The following is a 21406-nucleotide window of genomic DNA, read 5'->3' as shown; positions in this document are numbered from 1 at the left end:
AACAAACTGATGGTTGCCAGAGGGGAGGAAGATCGGGGGATGGGCAAAATGGGCAAAGGGGAGTGAGAGGTACAGGCTTCCAGTTATAGCATGAACAAGCCATGGGGATAAAAGGTATAGTATAGGAAATATAGTCAACGGTTCTATAATAGTGTTACATGGTGACAGAGGTAGCTACACTTGTGGTGAGCACAGTATAACATAGAGATGTTGAATCACTATATTATACATGAGGAACTAATGTAACGTCTACTATACTTCAATAAAAAAATAAATTAAAATGTTGATAGCTTTAAAAAAAGTTTTGCAAAATTTTATAACATGCTGTGTCTCAAAAGTTTATAGATACTTGTTATCTTGTGATATTTCTATTAAAAAATAAAATTGGGGAGCCTGGGTGGCACAGCAGTTGGGCGTCTGCCTTCGGCTCAGGGCGTGATCCCGGCGTTGTCCTTCGCTATGGGCCTGCTTCTTCCTCTCCCACTCCTCCTGCTTGTGTTCCCTCTCTCGCTGGCTGTCTCTATCTCTGTCAAATAAATAAATAAAATCTTTTAAAAAATAAATAAATAAATAAAAATAAATTGACCTTTCAGTATCTAAATAAGAAAGGGAACACTGTAATTGAATGTCTATTGAGAATCATTTTGGTTTTAAGTAAAGGGTTAGGGGTCAGTCTGTCCACATTTGGACTTTTGAGACCAGAGGGGAAAAATCCAGCAATAGCATTACCGATTATTATTTAATGCTACCTTGAGTAGACAGCAAAAAGTGTTCTACTGAAAAAGTCTTTTGACTTATGTTTGTCTCTCAGGGTCCTGAATCTTTCCATTCACTTCCCCCCAAAAAAGAACTAAATACTTAATTTAAGGCCTAGCATAGCAAGGGAAATTATTGGCCAAGCATTCCCCTAAAACACTTAGGGTGAGTACTAAGATAGTGTGCATTTCATTAATTTAACTGCTGAGAACTTTAATTGCTTATTAATACTTATGCAACTTTTTGAACTTATTAATGATAATAACTTCATATTTTGTATTTAAAAGAAACAGGCTCTTAGCATTCCTAGATTTAACCTCATGGTTTTTATCCATGAAAAACTTGGGATGTGTATAATATGACGTGATCTTACATTTTGCTGCGTTTCACAGAGGAGATCATATCGTAGAGTAGTCCATTTGAGAGGTTCACAAAGGCCTGTGAATGTCAGGATCTCACCTTCAGAATTATGACTATCCTCTCTCTTCAGCAGGAAGCTTGCCTGGTTCAAAAGACCTTGTTCATCAGAAATCTGGGAGGTTTCCTTCTATAGATCTTAGAGTTTACAGTGCCTGAAAGACCAAGAGAAGAAAGAGACTATTTCCTTTCAAAGTCCTTCCGTTAGTCATTAATAATAGAGAGAAACAAGTGTTAGTAACTGATCCTGTTTTTCTACAAATTATCTCTTCCTAAAGGGACAGAGAGAATATTACTAGTAGATGTGCAGTTTGGATGGAAGACTATCAATCTAGAGATCTCAAACGAGTGAGGCCTGTCTCAGTGGCTTCCTGGATTAGAAGCTCTGGTGCATTCATTGCTTTATTCGAGAAACTAGCACAAGGTCAGGTGCGCAGGAGGGGCTCGACAAATATTTGTTGAGTGAATAAATAGATTCTATGGATAATTCAAGGAAGCATAAGAAATATTCCTGCCCTTAAAGAGTTTACCTGTTATACAGACACAATACATAAATAAAAAGAAACCAATTTTCTAAGAAGCTAAGAATTGGTACTGATTTTAAGTACCATAGCTTTCCTGGAAGGTCATTCTCTAAGGCTTAGATGAAAAACTTGAAGGCGAGATGAGCCTTAAGAGAAGGGTAGGTAGAGAGGAAGGAACCGCAGAAAGACAAGCATGAATATGTAAGGTAGCGCCAAACACACTTGGCAGATACGATGGCAGAAGACGGTTGGGGTTGAGGATGAGGTTAGAAAAAGAAGCAGGGGCTTTGTGTGGAAGGCCTGAGCCAGCCAGCTGGGAGCCCTGACTCTCCTGTGGGTCATAGGAAGCCATTGTGGTTCGCTCCACTGGAGGAGAGAGCCAGGATGGGGCAGGAAGACCACTTAGGAGGCAACCACTCTCTGGTCCATATGTCCAGATAAGAGTCTAATTTAGGGCAGTGGCAGGGTCAACAGAGAAAGGGTCAACAGAGACAGTGGGAAGCACGGGGAACCACCGCTGTAGGATCCACGAGATGAACCTGCAACGCTTTTCACTGGAATCACAGGAAGCGAGTCAGTGAACTCTGGGCTGCTTTTACATAAGGTGAACTAGAAAAAATTCTAAAGTAGAAAAAACTTTTCACTTCTGAAACAGTTCTATTAGCTTTGCCTAAAGCCTTTTTCAGAAATACTCAAGTTCATTTATTTTTAAAATACACAAGAGTATACAGAAACAAGTAAAAATTACCCCAAATCCAACTCCCTCCCACCAAGATTACTTATTATTTTGGTGAATAACTTTCCACACATTCTTCTATGCACAGATACATACAAAGTATGATAGAATTTTATTAATTTGTTCCATACATGCTGTTCCTGAATCAATTTTCCTCACCCCCTAATATGTTATAAACATGTTTCCATGTTGATAAATATTGACCTACATATCATAATGTCAGCCTGCCTATATCATAATGTTCCATTCATGGATATTTTGATTCTCTCTCTCTGTGATACCATAAACAATCCCGTGATTAACCTTATCATGCATATAATTTCCCGTCTATATAATTACCTCCATAATACAAATCTAAGAAGTTGAATTGGCTAGGTCAAAAGTATATATAATTTTATGTTTTGATACCTATTTCCAAAGTGCCCTCCAGAAAAGTACATCCATTCATTTATTTGCTCAGTAACTATTTCTTGAACACCTACTAAGTATCAAGCAGGAGTCTATATGCTGAGAATACAACAGTGAATAAAATGGACTAAGTGCCTCCCCTCAGGGACTGTATATTCTAATGCAGAACAACAGAGAACAAACAATTAACATATAATACATTGTCAAGTAGTGGAAACTGCTAGGAAAGCAAAATAAAACAGTAGTGGGCAGGAGAGTCACAGAGTGGGTGGAGGGACTAGCACATTTCACACAAAGTGGTGAGGAAGCCACGATGAGGAAGAGACATGTGATCGGACCTGTGAAGATAACCGAGGGTAACAGTGGTACAGAAAAGGAACAGGAAGTGCAAAAAATCTGCTGTGGGAACCTGCCCGGCACGTTTGAAGGCCAGGAAGGCAGTGAGTGTGGAGAGTGGCGGGAACTGTGGGTGGACAGGTTGCCAGGTCAGACCAGAGAACGCGCACTGGGGGCAGTGTCCGTGAGGGGCTGCGCAGCCATTCCTCCGAGGTGTCTGCATTCGTTATGATATTGGCCAAAGGGATCTGAGAGTCTAGTCTGAGGATATTAAAAGAGAAAGGACAGATGGGACCAGATCTCCTTTGGTGTTTTCCCCTCGTCGGCCTCCTACTCATTAGACACTGTTTAGTGGATGTCTGTATTCCCCCCTCCCCGGCCTACCTGGCGTCTGGTGAGGATGGAACACAGGTAATCCTACCTGGGAGATAATTTACACTTTCCCTTGGTTGATTTTACAAGTCTTATTATGAGGTCTTACTACTCCTAACTTTAAGCAAATGTGAAGGCTCCTTCTGCCAGCTTCTTAACTAAATTGAGAAACTCTCTGCTCCCCTGATTGGAGACCTTGTTATCTTTTTTTTTTCTTAAGATTTATTTATTTATTTGAGAGAGAGAGAGAGTGGGCAGAGGGAGAGAGAGTTAAGCAGACTCCCCGCTGAGCACGGAGCCTGACGTAGGGCCCGATCTGGTGACCCTGAGATCATGACCAGAGCTGATACCAAGAGTGGGACACTTAACCCACTGAGCCACCCAGGTGCACCAAGACCTCTGTCATCTTAATAAAAACTCAGGCAGCAACATGGGCTCATTATAGCTGATTTACATTAATTTTCCCCAAGCCATCTAACACAGAATCTTTAACACAGAAGATGGTATAAATATAAATATTTACTGGATAAACAAAAGAATGTATTGACAAATCTTCTCTAAAAGTACCTTTATTTTGTAGGTGCTTTTCTACTATTTTGATTAGCATTGATTTCAGAGGATACATTCTGACCCTGTTCTCCAGTTCTGAAGCTCTTTGATGACAGCTCCCCGAGCCCTGCCTTTGGGCATCTTCTTACATCTGTGGGGAAGGTCCAAGGAATTTAAATGTGACAAAAGAGAGCACTGACAGTATTTAGGACACAGGTTTGAGTAAACGCAGGGCTTCACTCTGCCCCAACATATCTGCCTGAGACCACAATTTTTTCTACAGTGATACTTTAGAAGTCACACAGAAAAAAATAAGACTGAATAAGAGCAAAAGAAATTAAAGAAAAAATAACTTCAGAGAAAAGTTTGCTGACAATGAAAATTGCAATTTTGGTTAATTTACTGTTCTTCAAACAAAATTAATAATGTTTTCTTCTGGTTATAAAAGCAATTCATATTCATTGTAGAAAAATGTCTCAATACTGAAAAGTGTTAAGTAGAAAATAAAAATTACCCAATAACCCATTATCCAGGGACAGCCACTGTTGAAATTCTGTTGGATTTCCTTCCATTTTAAACATAATTTTGATCCTACTATACACACAGTCTTACATCTTTCTTTTTCCCCTGACAACAAATTCTGAACATTTCCCCAATAACATGTTTTTTTAAAGATTTATTTATTCATTTGAGAGAGAGTGGGGGGGAGGGGCAGAGGGAGAGAATCCAAGCAGATTCCCCACAGAGCGGGGAGCCCGACGCAGGGCTTGATCCCACGCCTCATGAGATCATGAACCTGAGCTGAAACCAAGGGCCAGATGCCCAACTGACTAAGCCACCCAGGTGCCCCCTAATAACATGTTTTTAATATTATTAATAAAAGATATGGAATGTTCCAACTATGCCTTTGTCATAATTCATATTGTGTGCCTATTATGGACAATTGTTTTCAACCTATATTATAAAGTCTTATCGTGTTGCAGTGAACACTCTTGTACAGTATCGTGTCCAAATCTCTTATCAATGCCCTGAACTAGAGCCCAGAATTATCACCATTTGGCCAAAATATTTGATGTTTTTAAAGTCTTTTGTTAAGTATGTCAAAACTACTTTCCAAAAAGGTCGCATTAATTCACACTCCCTTCCTACTATCCTCAACCATCCCTGTCACCCCATTACATGCTAAGAGACTAACAAAGATATGCTGGGTTCAAATCCCAGCCCCACTCTCTTAGGAAAGTTATTTAACCTCATGAAAGCTCAGTTGCCTCATCTGTAAAGTGGGATAGTAACACACCCAGCTGATAGGGTGTTATAAAAATTAAATGAAATGATAACATAGAATTGCCTACCACAGTCCCTGGCACATGACATGTATCACCTGGTACAGTAACCAGTAAAATCACTCCTCCCAATTCACTCCTCGCCAGAGTAATATTTGGGTGCAAAATCCCCTAACACAGTCGGGAAAAGTACCAAGCTTCCCTGTTTAATAAAACTGTTTGTAGCTGAAGTCACGCAATTATTGTACCCACACACAAAGCCTCAGTATTCTGAAAATAGCAGCCTCTTCAGTTATCACCTGGAAGCAAAGAGGATCTTCTGAAAGGTGTTTTCTGCCCTTTATACATTCTTTTCACAATGGTATTTTTCTTATTATTTCAAGGGAAGCATATGTACTTCAGGGGCAATGGCTACAGTTTGGAAAATACTGCAGCACGCACAGCTGCACAATTCATCAACAGGCCTCACAGTAGTACCAACCTACTACATTCTGGTCATAGCCTTTCAAAAGAAATCAATGGTGTTTGGGGTTTTTTAATGTCCCTGAGCAACTTAACTAAGAATTTCGTTCCAATTAATTTGAAAGTTCTGCTGGAACTTCATGTGGAATTCAATGAGTCTGCTGTTTGGCTGTCCTGGAATTTTGGGTTGAGGTGATCCCAAGATAAATGGAATCATTTGTAGATAGCCATTTATCAGACAGGGGCCCTAAAGCCGTGGCATGGAAATCAGTTTAGCGCTATTTAAATCCAAAATAGATCATTTTCAATTGTTTTATCAGAAAACATTCACTTAATTTTTTATATAGATATTTATTGGGTGTGGGAACATTAGTCTTCAGCTCTAGAGAGAAACAAAACTGTTCTGTATTTGTTGTCTGAGAGGACATTACTACCAGCAGAATAAATATACAGAATGTATTCTAGATTCTTTGAAGTTCCTTAACATTGGGTAAATTTGTGTCCTTATTTTGGAGAGAAACACTGGGACATTTCATGCTGTAAAAACAACAGAGGAAATGAAATTGTAGGGTATCAGTAAAGGTCCGGGCTGCTGTTTTCACCTGGGGTTTCTTTGGAAATCTACTAAATAAAAAGCTTTGGTCTCCTGCCAAAAGGTAGCATTTGGGAACAGAAAACTGATTCAACTCTTCCCTTTCAGAAGTACAAATATGCCCAGTGTTTTCCTGTCCCATTTTCCTTCTCCTTACTCTGAGATCAGTGTTATCAGACCCTATAAATTTCCCATGCAGTGGGTCACCAAATAAACAGAGGTATATGGTAACAAAGTTAAGTTTAAATGTCTTCCTGTCTAACTGTTTTGGCCAGAAGAGATGGGTCATTCCTCCTCTGAGGTAGATGAGGGAAAAACTCTAACTTCGAGTTGTCCAGAACCTGATCCTACCCAGATTGCCTCTGACTTCTCACTGCTACGAAGAATGACCTTCTGGACATCCTCATATGTGTCCCCTTGTGAGCCTGTGCAAGAATCTCTTTGGGATAGACACCCAAGGTAGACCACTGAGTCGTCAAGCATGTATGTATGCACGTAATCTGACCGAGACAGATGACTGGACATGCTGTATCAGTCTGCTTGCATTATGTAAAGTATTCTGGAATCCAGCATGTCCCTCCAACACCTGTCAGTGTCCAATGTTCTAATTTTTGCCAATCTAATAGGTATAAAGTGATACCTCATTCTTATTTTCATTTGTGTTTTTCTGATTATAACATATCCAAGCATCTCATTATGCTGGTTAGCCTTGGGGGTTTCCTCTCTGTAAATCACCTGTTCCTAAGCTTTGCCAATTTTCACCGGGGTTTCTGTCTTTTTCTTGTCGATTTGCAGGAGGTCCTGGTCTACTCTCCTATTGGACAGCACAAAATATCTTCTCCCCATCAGTCAGCTGTCTGTTAACTGCCCACGCTTCACAGGAATTCATACTGCAGAAATTCTTAGTTTTGGAGCATCTGGGTGGCTCAGTTGGTTAAGCATCTGCCTTCAGCTCAGGTCATGATCCCCGGGGTCCTGGGGTTCAACCCCATAGTGGGTTCTCTGCTCAGTGGGGAGCCTGCTTCTCTGTCTCCCTCTGCCCCCTGCTCATGCTCTCTCTCTTGCTCTCTATCTCAAATAAATAAATAAAATCTTTATTTAAAAAAAGAAATTATTAGTTTTTCTGTAATCAGATTTATCAATATTTGCCTTATGGCTTGGGGCTTTGATGTTTTTTTCTTGAGTGACAAAGATAGCCTTCTACATTGTCATCTAGCACTAAAACAATATTACTTTTCTTATTTAGTCTTTAATCCACTTACAAGTGGATTTATCTCTGTTTGCTGTTTTAGGTTGGAGTCCAGTTTTATATTTCACCATATAGTGAACATTTTCTACTAAACAATCCATACTTTCCTCATTGACCTGGGTCCCATCGGAATACTAAATACTCATATGTACATGTCTTTCTCTAATTTATTTTGTTTCAATGGTCTATTTGGCTGTTCTTTTGCCAAACACTATTCTTATTACTATTGCTTTGAATGATGTCTTTATATATGGGCTACTCCCCCTGTTTATGACTCCTTTACTAGTTTAGCTTAGATTTTCATGGGCTTTTACTCTTACATATACAGTTTAGGGTAGAGTTATTATTAAGTTCCTCAGAAAATTATTTGTAATTTGCATTGGGATTGCACTGAATATGTGAACTAATTAGAATAGACTTGAGCTCTTTATAGATTAAGATCTTCCACCCAAGGGTATGGAATGTGCTTCCATTTAAATTAAATCACTATGTTCTTGATGAGACTTTTAAATTTTTTTCCAAAGACTATTCTATACTTATACTACTAACTCATGTAATAATCACGACAACATTTAATCTTCCATTATCATCATTTTCCAAATGAGGAAACTGAGCCCAGAGATAAAGGGACTTGCCCAAGAACTCACTGCAAGTAAGTAATGTAAGTAACAGAGCCTACAGTCCAATAGTTTAGAGTCCATACTCTTTACCACTGTACCGCCTCTCAATTTACAGGCAGTGACTTTATAGTTTAGCTGCTACTGTGAATGGTATCTTCTTTGTATTATTATTCATTCATTATCTGGTATATTATTTTTATTATATTTTCTAATTTATTGTTGCAGTTGTAGAGAAATACAGTTCATTTTTTTAAATTTTAATTCCAGTATAGTTAACATACAGTGTTATATTAGCTTTGGGTGTACCATATAGTGATTCAACAATTCCATACATCACCCAGTGTTCTTTTTTTTTAAATTTTAATTCCCAAAATGCAGTTGATTTTTAAAAGTTGATATTTGCATCCAGTAAAGTTGCTGATTTCTCTTAGTTCTATGGTCTATTGTTTCTGTTGCTTTTTTTTTTTTTTTGGTATATTAACTGTCAATAATGGCCATTTTGTCTTTTCCTTTCTAATTTTTAAGTCTTCTCATTCCTTTTTCTTTCCTTATAGCATTGGCCAAGACTTCCAGTAAATGGTAGACTCTCTGTAGTAGTGATCCTGGGCAAAGAATGTCTCTTAAAAAAAGCAGTGTTGTCCCAGAAGAAGGTTTTCATTTTATCTTGGCTATACTATATGCAGCACATCAGAGAACTGTTTCACAAAGTATAGGTTAGAAATTGTGTCTGGTGGTCAAAAATCCATTCTAAGCACACAGGCCCTGTGCTTATCTATGCCACAGAAATTACTTTTCCTTAGAAGATAGCCCTTCCAGGGGAGACATAGCTCAGTTGTGATAAATTTGACTTCATGCTGACTTTAAGTACATTGAATTCCATCCTAAAGCCCTATAGCAACAACACAGCTCTGCACCTGTCACTTGCTTCACACAATCTGCTAGACGCAATTGTTTCTGACAACACATTGGTCTCCATCCCTATGGGGGAATTCACAGACAGCAGCATTGGAAGGAGCCTTAGAGATCAACTATTGCTCTCCTTTTACACACATCTGAAAGTCCCTATAGTGGGTGCCTCATCACCCTCGAGCAGATGGTCCACCTTGGGGGGCTGATGCTAACAACTGAGAGAGCTTGAATCAGACCAGGGGCTAACACAGCTTTCTTTTCATTGACTCCATCACTCCACCTTCAATTGGCCCTGCTTAGTATTCATGGCAGCATCTCAGGGCTTACAGTGACTCATCCATCTGGACTTCAATGGGGACCTAGAGGAGAGAAAGAGGAAGCATCCACTCTTCTTTCTTGTATCCTCAAGGCTTCTCCCTATTCGAGCTTGGCTCATCTGCACAGCACTGGGTACGGATGACTCCATTGTATGGTCCTGGGGCCTAAGCACAGTCAGACCCATCAGAAGCTCTGAGTAGGTGACCGAACACACTCCTCCCTTTCACACATACCCAGGGTGACTAACACTTGTGGTAGAGATGAGTGAACTGAAAAGCCCCACAGGAACCTCATACCCAGTACGTCCAAAATGGAACTTCTCACCGTCTCCTCCAAAGTCGCTCCTCTCTTACAGTAACCTCTGCCCAGGCCCTGGAACCATCTCCATTCCACCATCCTCAGCACCTTCCTGCCTGTTACACCTAACGAGTTACCAAGCCTTGGCTACTCAGCACCCTGAGAGTCTCTCTGGCCCACTCTCTCCTCTCCATTCTGATTGAGGCCTTGGCCATACTCTCCCAGGTGCCTCCTGTGCTCTCCTCCGGACCCCTGGGATCCACCTTCCATACTACTGCTGAAGAGAATCTTCCCATCATGCCTCTCTAACCATGTCTCCTACCTAAAACCTTAGAAGGCTCCCCACCACCCACAGAGCAGATGCACCTTAGCATGGCATCTACTACCCTCATAGCACACCCCATTCACGCTCTCCAACCTCACACCCTGATGGCAGGATCCCCAGACCCCCACCTCCCTCCATCCTCCCTGACGGTGCTTCTGATCCCTGTTCCCGCTACCTAGAACCTGCATCCCATTTACTGGGAACAGTCTAATGCCCCTAGGAGCATGTTGGGGGCTCTGCTCCTGGGAGCCTTCACTGCCTCCTCACCTCCTTGTCCTGCTGAGGTGCCCTCTTCCCCGCTCCTCCCAAGACCCTGCGCATCCATCCCACTAAATGATAAGGTTCTCTTCTGCACACTGTAGGAAACTGGATTCTCTATGACAGTTGTTTCTTGCATAGCCAGTCTGGTTTCCTCCCTTTTCATATTTAAGATAGGACCGTGAATAAAATACGTTGAGTCAGATTTAGTGTGGGAGTGCCCCCGAAAGGACCTGTTCACCGCAGGATGTCCCGCGCCTCGCACAATGTCGGCTTGGCACACGGTGGACCATTTAAATGAATACATGACGAGCGGCTGAACGATGAATGAATAAATGGTTTGCCCGCACCCTTTCAGGACTGGGTGGGCGGTCACGACCAGGGCACGTCCGGGACACAGATGGAGAGCGCGGGCACCACTCGGCGCTCCGTGGGGAGGGGGCGCTGCAGGGCGGCGGCGCCAGGGCCGCAGGGCTCGGCCGGAGGGCCTCTGCGGCCCGGGACCGAGGGTGGCCCGCGAGGGGTCGGGCTTGCCCGGGGACCCCGCGCCACGACTCTGCGCGAATTTCGCTTTCGCTTTGGGCCGGCTGGAGGCGGCGGGGCCGTCCCCAGAACGGCTGCGGCCGGGCACCGCGGAGTTAATCCGAAAGCGCCTCAAACCCCGCGGGCCGAACTCCACGTGTCACCGAGAAGCTGATGTAGAGAGAGACAGAGAGAGAAAGCAAGCAGGAGCCCAGAGTCCCGGGAAAGTCCTGCCGCGCCTCGGGGCAATTATAAAAATGGGACCCCCCGGGCCGGCCTCCCACCACCGCCCTCACCTGCTGCGCCCTCAGTCCGCGTCCAGCGCCGGCCCGGGGTCCACGCAGTGCCCGCTCAGCATGTGCCCGCCGCGCGGTGAGTACCAGCCCCACCGGACGCGGCGCTCCGGGCGCTCGGGCCGGGAGGGGCGGCAGCCGGGCGAGACCAGGCAGCGCCCGCCGCGCTGAGGGGAGCCTGGAGGCAGTCGCGGCCTCGTGCAGAGGCCAGAGGCGACAAGGGAAGGGCTGCGCGCTTTCCTAACGCGCTCCGCAGGACGTCGCCTCCTTCTCTGGAAACAGCCTCTAGGCTCTCACTAGGACCGCTTCACAGATCTGACACTGAGGTCCTTTCTCGGGGTCCCTCGGCTTCAGCTACTAGAGGGCAGATCCCAGCCAGCTTCAAAGTGAGGCTGTCACCCCACTGTTTCCAAAACACGAGGCCGTGAGTCTGGGCTAGTCACTTCACTACCTGGCCTCAGTTTCCCTACCGGTAAAATAGAGTTTTTCTGGGTGAGCTCTGAATCCGACACCCCTGTCTGAGCTCATCAGGAGGCCCTCACGGGGAGTTGGCTTCTAGCCGTACAATAGAGCACTGCCTTCCAAGAACGTGAACAGCTCTCAGGTGTCGGAGGAAGGCTGGAAATGGTGGCGGGCGGTTGGCGTCCTTAAGATGTGGATGGACGGAGGTGACAGGAGGGACAGAAGCAGAGGCAGGCCAAACCAAGCTGACGAGCTCAGCCTGCTCTTCTTCCTTTCCAGGCCTCCTCCTCGTGACCATCCTGGTCCTCCTAACCCACCTGGACCACCTCAGTTTGGCCAGGAGCCTCCCCCCAGCCTCCCCAAGCCCAGGAATGTTCCTGTGCCTCAACCACTCCCAAAACCTGCTGAGAGCCGTCAGCAACTCGCTTCAGAAGGTGAGTTTTTCAATATTCTTGTTCCCACTTCGCAGCCTCTCTGGGGAAGGGGCTTCTCTGAACCCCCGGTCACCTGAAAAAGAGCTGCAGAGAAATTGGGAACGTTAATCAGGAGCTGTCAAGAGGTGGAGATGGAACTTTACAAAGGGCCCAACTATTAGCTAAAGAGTCTCAATGAAATTGTGTCTCCAGAGAAAGCAAGAGTGGTAATAAATTATAATGGCATTCATTTTGGCTATGTCTACACAGAGGAAAGTGGATATTTACAGTGTTCCCTGTAGCCTGCCAACAGAGATGGAATTGTGTCAGGCCCACACTGTTTCTCTGACACACTTATCAATCCAGGAAACCATTATTAGGTGCAGCCTCTGCGCTCCAGGGGCTGCAAAGATGAATTAGACTTGCCCCTCACGCTGCTCCCCGGCTTCCAGTGTGCTGACGTGGTTCTTTGTCTGAGCAACACGTTCCAGGGGGCCTGTGACAGTGTGTGTCCGGCTTCATTTTCTAGGGAGAGAGTTATCTAATATTATTTACAGCTTCGTTCATTTTTTAGGTTTCATATTTTAATGCCAAAACATCTTTTTCCCTTTTAAAAAGTGTTTCTATATCTATAGCTTCTACTGGGACAGCCGAAGACTGATGTTTTAAAAGCTGTCTTTTGGCTTCCTGTTCTCTAGTAAATCTTTCCTGAATATTTTCTGACTTGTTGTTTTATGAATATCTTAAAATAAGCTCAAGGCCACAAGGCCTTCTTAAAGAATTCTTTTCCCCTTTGAAGCTTTCACAACGTGCAGCCAATTGCTCCTCACAGTTCAGTCAATCTTAATTAAAAAGGCAGCTCACCAAGTGGAAATTGCAGACAAAAGTGCTTTGACTCCTGAAGAAAGTTCCAATATGGATAAAATTTAGGAGCTGCAATTGAAATAGATGCTTTATGAGAAAAAGCTAACTCTTCGACTCCCCAGTATAGCACTGAAGGTCAAAAGATTGCAGAACTCCAATTTGATAGTTTTTTTAGATCGCTCCTTTGTCAAATGTGCTAGAAAAACTCAGAGAAGAAAGAGGGGGCAAATGCATGCAATTCACAGCCCACCGATTTGTAGAGTTGGGCCCATACCTTTTGTCTTTTATTTTGAGTTTGATGCCATTGAAAAAGTGGACCTTTCATATAAGAATCCAAATCTCTGGTTTCTCTTGAAAAGATCTGAAGAATTCCAACAGAGAGTCCGTATTTCCAAATCTAATTCTTCACCACCTGCTCAGGATGGTGGCTGCCCAGGTGTGTGTGAACACCTCCAGGAACAGTGTGTAGTTTCCTGTTGCTGCTATAACAAATCCCCACAAAGTAACCGACTTGCAGCAACACCAGTTGATTATCTTACAGCTCTGGAGTTCAGAAATCTGAAATACACTGGAATCCAGGTGTGAGCAGAGCTGTGTCCCTTTCTGGACTCTAGGGAAGAATCCATTTTCTTGCCTTTTCCAGCGTCTAGAGGCTGCCCACATTCCCTGGCGTATGGCCCCCTTCAGTATCTTCAAAGCCAGGAATGGCCAGTTGAGTNCGCGGGCCGAACTCCACGTGTCACCGAGAAGCTGATGTAGAGAGAGACAGAGAGAGAAAGCAAGCAGGAGCCCAGAGTCCCGGGAAAGTCCTGCCGCGCCTCGGGGCAATTATAAAAATGGGACCCCCCGGGCCGGCCTCCCACCACCGCCCTCACCTGCTGCGCCCTCAGTCCGCGTCCAGCGCCGGCCCGGGGTCCACGCAGTGCCCGCTCAGCATGTGCCCGCCGCGCGGTGAGTACCAGCCCCACCGGACGCGGCGCTCCGGGCGCTCGGGCCGGGAGGGGCGGCAGCCGGGCGAGACCAGGCAGCGCCCGCCGCGCTGAGGGGAGCCTGGAGGCAGTCGCGGCCTCGTGCAGAGGCCAGAGGCGACAAGGGAAGGGCTGCGCGCTTTCCTAACGCACTCCGCAGGACGTCGCCTCCTTCTCTGGAAACAGCCTCTAGGCTCTCACTAGGACCGCTTCACAGATCTGACACTGAGGTCCTTTCTCGGGGTCCCTCGGCTTCAGCTACTAGAGGGCAGATCCCAGCCAGCTTCAAAGTGAGGCTGTCACCCCACTGTTTCCAAAACACGAGGCCGTGAGTCTGGGCTAGTCACTTCACTACCTGGCCTCAGTTTCCCTACCGGTAAAATAGAGTTTTTCTGGGTGAGCTCTGAATCCGACACCCCTGTCTGAGCTCATCAGGAGGCCCTCACGGGGAGTTGGCTTCTAGCCGTACAATAGAGCACTGCCTTCCAAGAACGTGAACAGCTCTCAGGTGTCGGAGGAAGGCTGGAAATGGTGGCGGGCGGTTGGCGTCCTTAAGATGTGGATGGACGGAGGTGACAGGAGGGACAGAAGCAGAGGCAGGCCAAACCAAGCTGACGAGCTCAGCCTGCTCTTCTTCCTTTCCAGGCCTCCTCCTCGTGACCATCCTGGTCCTCCTAACCCACCTGGACCACCTCAGTTTGGCCAGGAGCCTCCCCCCAGCCTCCCCAAGCCCAGGAATGTTCCTGTGCCTCAACCACTCCCAAAACCTGCTGAGAGCCGTCAGCAACTCGCTTCAGAAGGTGAGTTTTTCAATATTCTTGTTCCCACTTCGCAGCCTCTCTGGGGAAGGGGCTTCTCTGAACCCCCGGTCACCTGAAAAAGAGCTGCAGAGAAATTGGGAACGTTAATCAGGAGCTGTCAAGAGGTGGAGATGGAACTTTACAAAGGGCCCAACTATTAGCTAAAGAGTCTCAATGAAATTGTGTCTCCAGAGAAAGCAAGAGTGGTAATAAATTATAATGGCATTCATTTTGGCTATGTCTACACAGAGGAAAGTGGATATTTACAGTGTTCCCTGTAGCCTGCCAACAGAGATGGAATTGTGTCAGGCCCACACTGTTTCTCTGACACACTTATCAATCCAGGAAACCGTTATTAGGTGCAGCCTCTGCGCTTCCAGGGGCTGCAAAGATGAATTAGACTTGCCCCTCACGCTGCTCCCCGGCTTCCAGTGTGCTGACGTGGTTCTTTGTCTGAGCAACACGTTCCAGGGGGCCTGTGACAGTGTGTGTCCGGCTTCATTTTCTAGGGAGAGAGTTATCTAATATTATTTACAGCTTCGTTCATTTTTTAGGTTTCATATTTTAATGCCAAAACATCTTTTTCCCTTTTAAAAAGTGTTTCTATATCTATAGCTTCTACTGGGACAGCCGAAGACTGATGTTTTAAAAGCTGTCTTTTGGCTTCCTGTTCTCTAGTAAATCTTTCCTGAATATTTTCTGACTTGTTGTTTTATGAATATCTTAAAATAAGCTCAAGGCCACAAGGCCTTCTTAAAGAATTCTTTTCCCCTTTGAAGCTTTCACAACGTGCAGCCAATTGCTCCTCACAGTTCAGTCAATCTTAATTAAAAAGGCAGCTCACCAAGTGGAAATTGCAGACAAAAGTGCTTTGACTCCTGAAGAAAGTTCCAATATGGATAAAATTTAGGAGCTGCAATTGAAATAGATGCTTTATGAGAAAAAGCTAACTCTTCGACTCCCCAGTATAGCACTGAAGGTCAAAAGATTGCAGAACTCCAATTTGATAGTTTTTTTAGATCGCTCCTTTGTCAAATGTGCTAGAAAAACTCAGAGAAGAAAGAGGGGGCAAATGCATGCAATTCACAGCCCACCGATTTGTAGAGTTGGGCCCATACCTTTTGTCTTTTATTTTGAGTTTGATGCCATTGAAAAAGTGGACCTTTCATATAAGAATCCAAATCTCTGGTTTCTCTTGAAAAGATCTGAAGAATTCCAACAGAGAGTCCGTATTTCCAAATCTAATTCTTCACCACCTGCTCAGGATGGTGGCTGCCCAGGTGTGTGTGAACACCTCCAGGAACAGTGTGTAGTTTCCTGTTGCTGCTATAACAAATCCCCACAAAGTAACCGACTTGCAGCAACACCAGTTGATTATCTTACAGCTCTGGAGTTCAGAAATCTGAAATACACTGGAATCCAGGTGTGAGCAGAGCTGTGTCCCTTTCTGGAGACTCTAGGGAAGAATCCATTTTCTTGCCTTTTCCAGCGTCTAGAGGCTGCCCACATTCCCTGGCGTATGGCCCCCTTCGGTATCTTCAAAGCCAGGAATGGCCAGTTGAGCTGTCCACATGCTGCATTACTCTGACCTTGATTTCCTGCCTCCTTCCACTCATAACAACCCAGCAATTACGTTGGACCCACCCAGATAATCCAAGATAACCTCCCTACTTAGAGTCAGCTGGTTAACAACCTTCATTTCATCAGCGACCGTCATTTCCCTTGGCCGTGTAACATATACTCGGGTTCCAGGGGTTAGGAAGTGGCTGCAGGGAGGGGGGATGTGTCATTACTCTGCTTAGCACAGAGATTTTACTACTCGTTTCCAAACATGCCCTGCATCTCAAGCCTTGATTATGGCTCATGTAGCCCCCTCTGCCTGAAATTCTCTCTCCTCTGCCTGTCCACCTTCGAGTCCTCTTCCTGCAGATGGCTCGTCTCTGCTGAGGCCTTAATACCCTTCTCAGTACTTCTCACCTGCTGACATGACTCCTCGTCATTTGGGCACTTTCCTGTCTTGGCAGTTGAGCTTGGGATCTGGAAAGGGAGCAGGGAATGACAGTCCTCTTCTTTGTCATGTTCCTTAGTGCAGTAAGTCCCCCCTTATCTAAGGGGGATACTTTCCGAGACCCCCAGTGGACCTCTGAACCTGCAGACGGCACCGAACCCTATATTGTGTATTTTCCTATACACACATGCCTATGATAAAGTTTCATTTCTAAACCAGGCACAGTAAGAGATTGCAGTAATAACTCATAATAAAACAGAGCAATTATAAGAATATAAGTTATGGGAATATGGTCTCTACATAGCTTACTGTACTGTACTCACCCTTCTTGTGATGATGTGAGATGATCAAATGCCCATGTGATGAGATGAAGAGAGGTGAGTGACACAGGCAGTGTGACGGAGCGTCAGGCTACGAGTACCCTTTTGACTCCTCGTTGGAAGGAGGACCATCTTCCAGACCACAGTTGCCAGCAGGTAACTGAAACCAAGGAAAGCGAAGCCACAGATAAGGGGGCAATACTCGCACATCTTAGGCTTGCTGAATGGAAAAATGATCTCAATCTTCAATCAAATTTACTGACTTCTTAGATAAATTTCATAATTCTATTCAACAGTGCTCTCCAACATGCTTGTAAAATGACATCTGTGTGTGTGGTTGTGTGTGTGTGTGTGTGTGTCTGTATGTGAACTGCAAATTAAATCTCCACTTGTCTTTGGGTTACATGTTTGTTATATCCATCAAGTTGGGACCTTAACAGTTCTGCCTTTAGAAGTTATACTTGAAAAGGATATTCATAAAACACAGGTGCTTTGGCAAAAGGAAAAAACTGTTTTCACCCGAAGCAAGTGTCACAGCATGGGGTAGATGCCGATTAGCATAGCCTGTTGAAATGATTTATAGTGTTTACATAATGGAAAAACGGATCATCCGAGAAACATGTCGTAAGCAAAGAGAGAGAGAGAATGTAAATAACCTGTTTCCTTTTGTCTTAGGAAGATCCCAGATCTCCTGCAGGTCAAAGAGATGGATGTCCGGGGCAGCCGGCTCCCTCTTTGCTCACACCCTGCAGTGCCAGCTTCATACAAAGCCAGGCACTTTATTAATATTATAAACTGGGTTACTCTGTGTTTTTTACAGGCCAGACAAACTCTAGAACTTTACTCCTGCACTTCTGAAGAGATTGATCATGAAGACATGACAAAGGATAAAACCAGCACAGTGGAGGCCTGCTTACCGTTGGAATTAACCATGGTATAGAGGATTTTCTTCCCCAAGCATGTAATATGGTTAAGAGCTAGGCATCAAACCTCGTCTTCTTCCAAAAATGTGCTTGTTTCTGGTCTCCATCATCGTAAGATTTTAACAGGTCCCACTTCAGAAGTTGAATTTGAAATATATATATACAACAAATATGTGTTTTACAACAATGTGAATATACTTAATACTATTGAACTGTATGCTTTAGTTAAGATGGTACATTTTATGTTATGTGTTTTTTACCACAATAAAAAAAAGGTGTTTGAGAAAAGCCGGGAAAATGTATATTAGGAATTAATATCTTTGATGTGATTTTTTTTCTCTAGAATGAGAGTTGCCTGGCTTCCAGAGAGATCTCTTTGATAACTGTAAGTCAGAAAATTAAAGGTTTCAGCCCATATGATGAATTCATATCCCTGATGTCTCATTATTTTTTCTTCTAGAATGGGAGTTGCCTGGCATCCAGAAAGGCCTCTTTTATGACAGTAAGACACAAGTACTCTTTCTTTCCTCAAATGCAATGCGGGGAACCATTTTCGCCATCTCAGGGGTCCCTTCTCCATTTTGTCCTGTCACTTAGATCCTGTGCCTCAGCAGCATCTATGAGGACTTGAAGATGTACCAGGTGGAGTTCAAGGCCATTAACGCAAAGCTTCTAATGGATCCTAAGAGGCAGATCTTTCTGGATCAAAACATGCTGACAGCTATTGATGACCTGTTACAGGTAAGACGTTCATATGACCAGAAAGAGCAACTTCCTCGTGCTGAGACGGCTGGTCAGAGTCGGTGATGAGTATAAGATCACCCCTTCCTGGATTGGGAGAGGCCTGACTTCCCCCTCCTGTGTCCCCTGCAGAGCCTCTTGACAAACGGCACTCGTGGGCAGGCCCCCGTAAGAAAGGCAGACGCCCACTCGTTGATCATGTGGTATACACCAGGCTCTACACAAACATCTCTCCAGATGTTTCCATAGGTTTTCTCTTACCACCCCCACAACCACCACATGGGGTGTGTACAAAGGAGGAAAGCCAAGCTTAGAGTTAGCTGCTTGTCTGAGGGGCTTGTAAGTGGCAGAGCCAGGACTGAAACCCCCATCAGAGGGATTTCACTACACTTCTCTTCTCGCTCACCTCTAAGGCTCCAGGATGTGCACTGAGGGGCCAGCATGCGTATCTGCAAATACTGTCAGAGAAAACAAGTGGGGCTGATGCCTGGGTGTGACCCACGTTGAACTAAAATGTGTATGAAATGAAAGAACGACCTATCACCTTGGACATCTATGGTGTCACTCCTAGACAAAAACTAGCTTTGTAATATTCTGAATCAGCATAGCACATGATGCTAATATCAAACTGAGAGAGTCACATAAGAAAGAACAGAGTGAATACCTTGGTGAGCAGGGCATGGGATAAAAGTAAGTGTGATTTCTCTCTTTGTGCCAAATTACTGTTTGAAAGGCAATGAACTTCCTGCAAGTACCAAAGAACATTAGCATCTAGAGAGTTATTTCATTTTCGGGTCCAAGAGTCAGGTGATTTGAGCACTGGAACCCATTCTACCAGGACCCTTTGGGCCCTCAGGGGAAAGCTGTTTCCAAACCGTTCATCCCCTCTGGGACTCGGTATTTTCGCTTGTAAAATGGCATAACTTTACGCACCCTACCTTTCTCTTGGGCTTTTTGCAAGGACCAAGTGGAAGTATTGTTCCTTGTGCAAATACAAGATCCTGCACTGTGTTATCAAATGAAAGGGTAAAAGTGAGAGATCCATTGCCAGGCTTATGTATCTGGCACAAATGAGTGTCTATAGCAAACAGGTCTGTTACTCAAGGAGTTCCGATCAATAGCAATCCATCACCTCTCTGTTCTGCAAAGGACTAAACTTCTTAGTATAACATATAAAAATTAATTAGATATTGCAACAGATGTCATCTTAACAGAACTGTTCCTTTCTAAAATGCAACTCCCACTGATGATTTTCTAAATAGCTTTAAGGGTCTTTTCAGAGCTCACTGAAGATACATGTGCTTGGATAATGAGTATTTCTTCTCTCAGGTTCTGCCTGGCCATCTGGCTGGGAGTAGATTTGGGTCGGGTTTAGGAGATGTAATGAGGGAGTGGGTTGCAGACTCTGAGACATGTATTGGCTTCACCCATTTTTACGGATGAATGTTTTAATTTTGGAATACCATATACGTCATCTTTAATATTTATCCTCATAGGCCCTGAATTTCAACAGTGTGACTGTGCCACAGAAATCCTCCCTTGAAGAACCGGATTTTTATAAAACTAAAATCAAGCTCTGCATACTTCTTCATGCTTTCAGAATTCGGGCGGTGACCATCGATAGAATGATGAGCTATCTGAATTCTTCCTAAAAAGCTGAGGTCCCTCCCGATCTTAAAGGCATTCTTAAAAAAATGTGAACCAAAAAAATTTTTGATAGGCTGTGGGTTAAGAACCAGGGAGGGGGTGGCTTGACCTGGTCCTACTTAAGCTAGTACAATAATTCTCATGCTTGTTTACATTAGTTGTCCCCCAAAATCTGAAAGATGTGACTGTTCTATCCACAGGCTGCCTTTGATCAAGTAGATTTCACATTTACTATGGATAAGTTGTTTTTAAGTTTTCATGAGCAAATTGCTAACGAGGGAAAATGTCCTCGGTGAACATGTTTTTCTTTTCCCTTTAATAGAAGAGCAAGAATTTATAAGCTATTTCTGTACCAAAGTGTTTGTAGAAACAAACACTCAAGCATAATTTATTTTAAAATACTTATTTATATAATTTTGTGTTCATGAAGGCATGTGAATTAACTTATATTTATTTATGTTATATTTATTAAAGTATTTATTATCAAATGGATTTGAGAAATACCTTATGTTCTAAAAATAAAATGATTGAATAAAATAAATCTCATCATTTTTCTAACATAATTGGAGTACTTTAAGCATTAAAATACATGTTGTGGGAAAACTGAAAACTCCGATGTGAACAAAATTCCCTCGGAAAGAATGCCACAATATTCTTACCCACGTCCTACTTCCCCTAATCTCTTATTTTAAAGGGAGACTCGTAAGACTAGATAGGCTTTAATACTAAGGCCATCGAGTGAGTTGTGGTTTTTGAGAGTATATTTTATTCAACATCTGCATCTAAAAGTAAAATACATAAAGATGTTTTTCCCCATTAACCACGGCCCCCATAACATACTGTGCATTAGACAAATACATAATAATATCCTGCAACTGGGAAAAACATCATTTAGAGGCCTTCTAGTTAAATTATTCTAATTTTTGTGAACCTTTGGGCCCTCAGGGGAAAGCTGTTTCCAAATTACAATGAGAAAAATTCTCCATTTGCTTCAAATGATACAGAGCTTCTGCCTGAACCACATGGATAATTGC

At 43.8% G+C, this 21406-nt stretch overlaps 1 protein-coding gene across 2 annotated transcripts; it reads left to right on the top strand.

Moving 5' to 3' along the window:
* The first annotated feature begins 10216 nt into the window (after positions 1-10216).
* IL12A (interleukin 12A) lies at positions 10217-20864 on the top strand. Of its 2 annotated transcripts, XM_034663806.1 has the most exons (8): positions 10217-11140; positions 13752-13916; positions 14579-14733; positions 17882-17995; positions 18328-18369; positions 18445-18486; positions 18582-18725; positions 20222-20864. In XM_034663806.1, the coding sequence occupies exons 1-8, from the start codon at positions 10747-10749 to the stop codon at positions 20375-20377; spliced, it is 1212 nt and encodes a 403-aa protein (XP_034519697.1). In that variant the 5' UTR covers positions 10217-10746; the 3' UTR covers positions 20378-20864. The 2 variants fall into 2 exon arrangements, with proteins under 2 accessions (XP_034519697.1, XP_002929591.4); XM_002929545.4 differs by lacking the exons at positions 13752-13916; positions 14579-14733 and adding an exon at positions 11968-12122 and having other exon boundaries at positions 10219-11305.
* Positions 20865-21406: the final 542 nt, after the last annotated feature.

This window comes from Ailuropoda melanoleuca, chromosome 1 (assembly GCF_002007445.2).
Source record: "Ailuropoda melanoleuca isolate Jingjing chromosome 1, ASM200744v2, whole genome shotgun sequence".
Lineage (NCBI taxonomy): Eukaryota > Metazoa > Chordata > Mammalia > Carnivora > Ursidae > Ailuropoda > Ailuropoda melanoleuca.
Note: the sequence above shows the minus strand (reverse complement) of the source record. Positions and strands in the feature narration are given on the sequence as shown.

Bases quoted from the DNA above. Each gene is read 5' to 3' on its own strand.
- IL12A (XM_034663806.1), top strand. From the start codon at position 10,747: ATGGTTTGCCCGCACCCTTTCAGGACTGGGTGGGCGGTCACGACCAGG. The intron at 18,370-18,444 runs GTAAGTCAGAAA...TTTTTCTTCTAG, and splicing joins GAGAGATCTCTTTGATAACT to AATGGGAGTTGCCTGGCATC. The intron at 18,726-20,221 runs GTAAGACGTTCA...TTATCCTCATAG, and splicing joins CTATTGATGACCTGTTACAG to GCCCTGAATTTCAACAGTGT.